The 5,459-nt window shown below is 49.9% G+C and overlaps 1 protein-coding gene across 1 annotated transcript; it reads right to left on the bottom strand.

Moving 5' to 3' along the window:
- Positions 1 to 624: 624 nt before the first annotated feature.
- Positions 625 to 1,126, bottom strand: LOC142792991 (histone H4). The gene has a single exon (XM_075885721.1). It carries the CDS (start codon positions 1,026 to 1,028, stop codon positions 717 to 719), a length of 312 nt encoding a protein of 103 aa, XP_075741836.1. The 5' UTR covers positions 1,029 to 1,126; the 3' UTR covers positions 625 to 716.
- Positions 1,127 to 5,459: the final 4,333 nt, after the last annotated feature.

Raw genomic sequence — 5,459 nt, 5'->3', positions numbered from 1 at the left:
TTTTCTTTCTTTTTTTTTTTGTATTTTGCAGCTCGGCAGCGCCAGGTGTGAAAAAAAAAACAAACAAAAATTATTAGGCGTGACAATGTACACAATGTGTTATTGAATGGGGCACTTCTGAGTGCACAGCGGGCGCGGTAAACACGACCAACCTGTCACAATCAATTTTTTCATTTGTAAGTACACATCCCTTCTTCGTCTGGGTGCCCCACGGTAGAACATAGTGCGTTTTTATTTATTTTGACACAACGTGACGCGATCGTGTAGTGGGCATTCCAAAGAAAAAAGCGAGTTCGTGCTTCCTGAGCATAGTCGTGTCTCCAAGAATGCAGTGACCAGGGTAGAACGCTGCGCTCGGCTTCTTCCTTCGCGCGATAAGGTAACTAGGCGACGTTCGCTTGACGGGCCCGTTTTAGCAGCTTGGCTTGCAGGAAGGAGAGGAAGAACTCGCAGATGCGGCGATTGATTCGTGCATGCAGACCCAGGAGAAAGACGACGACGCGAACGAAATGCGGTGAACGTGACAAGTACCCAGCGCGATCAAGCTACTACTACACGAGGTGCTGCTCACCTGAGCGATGACGCAATGATATTGCAAAGAGGGACGGACGGGTATGGCGAACCGCTGGGATCACACTGCCGAAGCATCAAGTGGGTAGCCCTGAAGAGGGCTGTTGTGTTCTCGTTGGCTGGCTGCAGGCGACGCCGCTGGCTTCTTAGCCTCCGAATCCGTACAGGGTGCGGCCCTGACGCTTGAGGGCGTACACGACGTCCATGGCTGTCACGGTCTTCCTTTTGGCGTGCTCGGTGTAAGTGACGGCATCGCGGATCACGTTCTCGAGGAACACCTTGAGAACGCCGCGAGTTTCCTCGTAGATGAGGCCAGAGATGCGCTTGACACCGCCACGGCGCGCCAGACGACGGATGGCCGGCTTGGTTATGCCCTGGATGTTGTCACGCAACACCTTTCGATGACGCTTGGCGCCACCCTTCCCCAGCCCTTTGCCACCTTTGCCACGGCCAGACATGACGGCTTCCGAAGTTTCTGCTTCTGCTTCGAAACGCGCCCGGAAAGCGAATGCTCGACACGATCGAGTCGCGGTGTCGGCGCCGGCCCGCGAGACTGAGGAGGAAGGCGAACGGCGCACGCCGGTTGGTCGGCGGCCAGCTCGTCTCTCTCTCCCTCTTTTCTTCGCGAGGAGCGCGTTGGCCGCGCAGGTTGCTGCACTGACTATTTTTCTGCACTACAAGATTGAATATACACGGCAAACATGCTTTCGTTTGTTTGTTTGTTTTTAATTCTTTTCTCGTTACTGTTGCTAAGTTTCTTGCCCATTCATTCACGCACCCTTCACTGCTGCAAAATGGCGTATCAGTCGTATCAGCTGCCCCAGCGGCAAGGAGACATCAAACCGAGTAAGCGACAATTCATGTACGCGTACGTACAAGCCCAGCGGATACAACGCGTTCGCTAAAAAACGTTTCATCGTGTCCACTGAACATGACACACGCAATATTTGTCAAAACTCACAGCTGCAACAGCTCACCTGTGTGCCGCACGTAAATAAACTGCACACTTAACACTTTGCGACTACTCGTCCCCGGCGTGTGCCCCCCCCCCTCTTTTTTTTTTTCTTTTCTATGTTCTCGCTTTCTCTCTAATCACATCAATGCCTCATTTGCACGCACGAAACCCGTTTCACGGCGTCACTTTGACGCCATCCTTGTCGCCAAACCAAGGGACTAACACACGCGGTCCGGGCACGGCCTCATGGCCGGAAATTTCTAAACAAAGCGTGCTCGCGTTGTTGTGGACGCCGGCACGTGAAATTCGGCAAAGTAACAGCACCTTTGGCTGGCTACGCGTGTCTCAAATTTTACTGTGGCAGCTCCACTACATATCGCGATACGGCAGTTTCACCGAAGCCACGCAACGCGACCGCGCTCATTTCAGCATTCACGGGGACGGCAGAGAGTGAGAGCGCACCTCCTCTCGGGCGCGCCTCTCCTCCCGTAAACACGGACTGTCAAGCGGTCCGGTCGCAGCGAAGTTTCCCCATCTCCTTGCGGGGTGGTTCAACACCTGCCCGTTTCAAGTGCACGGTTGCACTGTGAGGAACCCTGCAAGGGTCACGCAATTACAGGCAAAACAGCCCTAACTCTAAAGCGCCTTACATAGGACGAGATTGGAGCGTAAAATGCACCACCCTTTATGCATTCTTTCTTCTTTACAGCGTTGGAAGAGTGTTCGTTCGCTGCATGTTTTACGCATGCGTACTTTCGCTTACATAATACCTTCGGAGGCTGACAACCTGTTAAGTAATCTATCAACGACTATCCGGACGGCATCAGCTGTGCAAAGAAGATTTGCAGTTGGCCTTCCAGAGCCGTCCAGAGCACACAAAGTAGGTCTACACATCGTGGCAACCAATATTTCGAAAAAAGTGAATTGCGTAGTATTATAAAGAATACAACTTTCAGAATGAGCAAAACTGCTTGGTTTGACCAAAGTACAAAGAGGTGCGATTTATACCACATCGATCCATTTATTGAATTAAAAATTACGCTGGCATTAGATAGAATATCGGAAACTCTAATTGACCGATTGAGGCTAGGCACGGCATACACAAAAACATTTGTTTTTTTTTTTTCTTTGCACAGACACGGCAGAGCTGAAAGTCCCGAATGCGAATGCGGATTGATAGATGAAGACGTATGTCACCTTCTCGTAGACTGTCCACATCACGAGACGCCGTCTTAAGTCCGAACAGTTGGCATTAGACCGCAGACCGTTTAACATGAAGAAACTTCTGGGTCCGTGGCCTACTCGAGTTTTACAGTCGCACGCTTTAAAAGCATCAACACGTTCTTTACAAGACAGCGGGATTGCTGATAAGTATTAAGAAATAACGAACTTTCATTTGTAACAAATGTACTTATTATGTACAGTATCACGTGACTCTCATCATGTGTGTGTTGTGAAATGAATGACGTGTCGACAATTATGTACACACGAGCGAATGCATCTTTATACGGACCAGACGTGTGCTCTACTGTTTTGTGCTGGTGGACCGAATATTATCGAGGGACATTATATCAGAGACTTCATTCATTGACTTTCGAACATTTACTTACCATTGTGTTCTGATATGTGCGTATAAGTGTAAGTGTGTCTTTGCATATCTCTGCCCGAGTTTTCTACTTTCCATGCACTGCTTTGTACGTTTTGCTTCAAGATACGTGTTCAAGTTTAACTCAACGGCCAAGGAGTAGCCGGCGCCATAATGGTGCGCCGACATCTCCTTACATATCATATCAATAAGAAAAAAAGATGCGCGCCAATGCCCATCTATTGTATTCCCTTCTCACGTGCCCCAATACCAAACTGCGCGTGCCATTTCTGTGGTGCAAGTGTGTTTAAGTAGTCGCAGTTTCATCTTTCACAATCATGAGGGTTCCCATATTGAAAGTATTCCTTCCCCGAACTTGTGGCAGGGACGCACGATGCGAAATTACAAAATGATCGCGCTTGAAAGCTTCATACAAATGCACTGTCGACCCGCCGAACATAGTCAGTAATCTAAAACAAAGCGGAAATAAACGGTGCGTCCGCTCATTCATTTAAGGTAAGTTTCCCACCACATTCCGAATGGAACGTACCACTCATTTGTGCCTAGCACAGGCGCATTTGTTCTTTCGAAGAGAACACAGTGTTCCGCTACACCGTGTGATTATGTAAACGTCAAGCCGAGCAGTGTCGTTTGCTGGCCGGCCTGGCTATGTTTCTTTCGGCGACGCGCAAACGGAGCACTCGGTGCGAAAACGGGAAATGCCCATACCTCGTGTCGACCGCCTTTCTTTACTGGATTTCGTACTTCTTTGTGCACTATATAAATCACCTGCGTGGTACCCCTGTCATGCGTACGCACAGTTTTGTTTTTTCCTTCACTCGGGCTGTCGATACTTTGCTTTCGGACAATAATTAGCATGCAGTCCGCCGCCACGCTTTTCTGCTTCTACAGCTATTGTCACATGCGTCTATATATTTCTCCCCTATCTTTTCTTGCATCAATGCTTCCGCACATTTTTCACCGCGCCACGCACTTTAAGCTACATTCACTCCTCCTACAGTCTCGAAACGGGCCTGCCCTGCGCTCTCAAGAAATAAATGCCCCAATTTCGTAAACAAATGAATGGCGTGGCAGAGAAGGAACTCTGCGCTGTCTGATGAATGTGGCTGTACCCTTCACATCGGGCGGCAGCTATCACCACCTAGCCATAATGCTGACCTAACAAACAGCTACATTTATCTTGTTTTTTTTCTCTCTTTAAATAGTGAAGTATAGGACCGCGGTGCTTTGCAGTGAATGGTTTAGTTTTCACTCTTGCCTTGACTTTAGCCACCAATAAGATAACCACCTTCTAGTTAATTCTACCCGCCTAAAGTCTATTTTGCCCTCCCCCGTCTCTAAACCCCGGTGCTTTTGAAAAACTCTGCGCCATCATTCTAAACTATAAGGTGAAGCCCTTTACATAGCATTATCAAGTGTTCGGCAGTTTCCTTCTCTCCGCATGCACTGCATACCGTGTATACCCCTTCATATTTGGCCCGACATGTCGGAGTTGCTCGGGCAAGCGCTGACGCGAGTTTCCTATTCTATCATTTCCCAAGAGCTGAACACACTCGAGTTCATGTTACCTTTTTTTGAGAGAAGCGGCCACCTTCCCCCTGTTTTTTTTTTTTTTTTAATTACCACGCTCCTGGTTTTGTTTTCCCTCCATTACCGTACTTGTGGCACTTTTCTCCGCGCACTCGGTCTTCTCTAATTTACCTGTTCAACCTCCCCGAGCACACACGTCGAGCGCGGCACACCAACGCTCCTGCTAGCGGTGTTCAACAGAGAGAAGAGGATGGATTCGGAGCCGAATCTCTCAGCACAACCCCTATGCCGACGCAGACAATTTGGGTGGCTCTGAGAAGAGCCGTTGATTTGTCGTTGCTCGCTGTGGCCCACGACGCACGCCTACTTGGAGCTGGTGTACTTGGTGACGGCTTTTGTACCCTCGGACACCGCGTGCTTGGCCAGCTCTCCGGGCAGCAGCAGGCGCACCGCGGTCTGGATCTCCCGGCTCGTGATGGTCGAGCGCTTGTTGTAGTGAGCAAGGCGTGACGACTCGGCGGCGATACGCTCGAAGATGTCGTTCACGAAGCTGTTCATGATGGACATGGCCTTGCTGGAGACACCAGTGTCGGGGTGCACCTGCTTCAGCACCTTATAGATGTAGATGGAGAAGCTCTCCTTCCTGCGGCGCTTCTTCTTCTTCTTGTCCGTGGCGCGCACATTCTTCTGCGCCTTGCCGGCCTTCTTGACGGCTTTGCCAGACGGTTGGGGAGGCATGATTTCACACAACACGCACGCGAGACCAGAGTCGAATGCGCGTGTCCCCCCGTCTCGCCG

This window comes from Rhipicephalus microplus, unplaced genomic scaffold (genome assembly GCF_043290135.1).
Source record: "Rhipicephalus microplus isolate Deutch F79 unplaced genomic scaffold, USDA_Rmic scaffold_266, whole genome shotgun sequence".
Lineage (NCBI taxonomy): Eukaryota > Metazoa > Arthropoda > Arachnida > Ixodida > Ixodidae > Rhipicephalus > Rhipicephalus microplus.
This window is presented reverse-complemented; position numbering and strand designations above follow the sequence as displayed.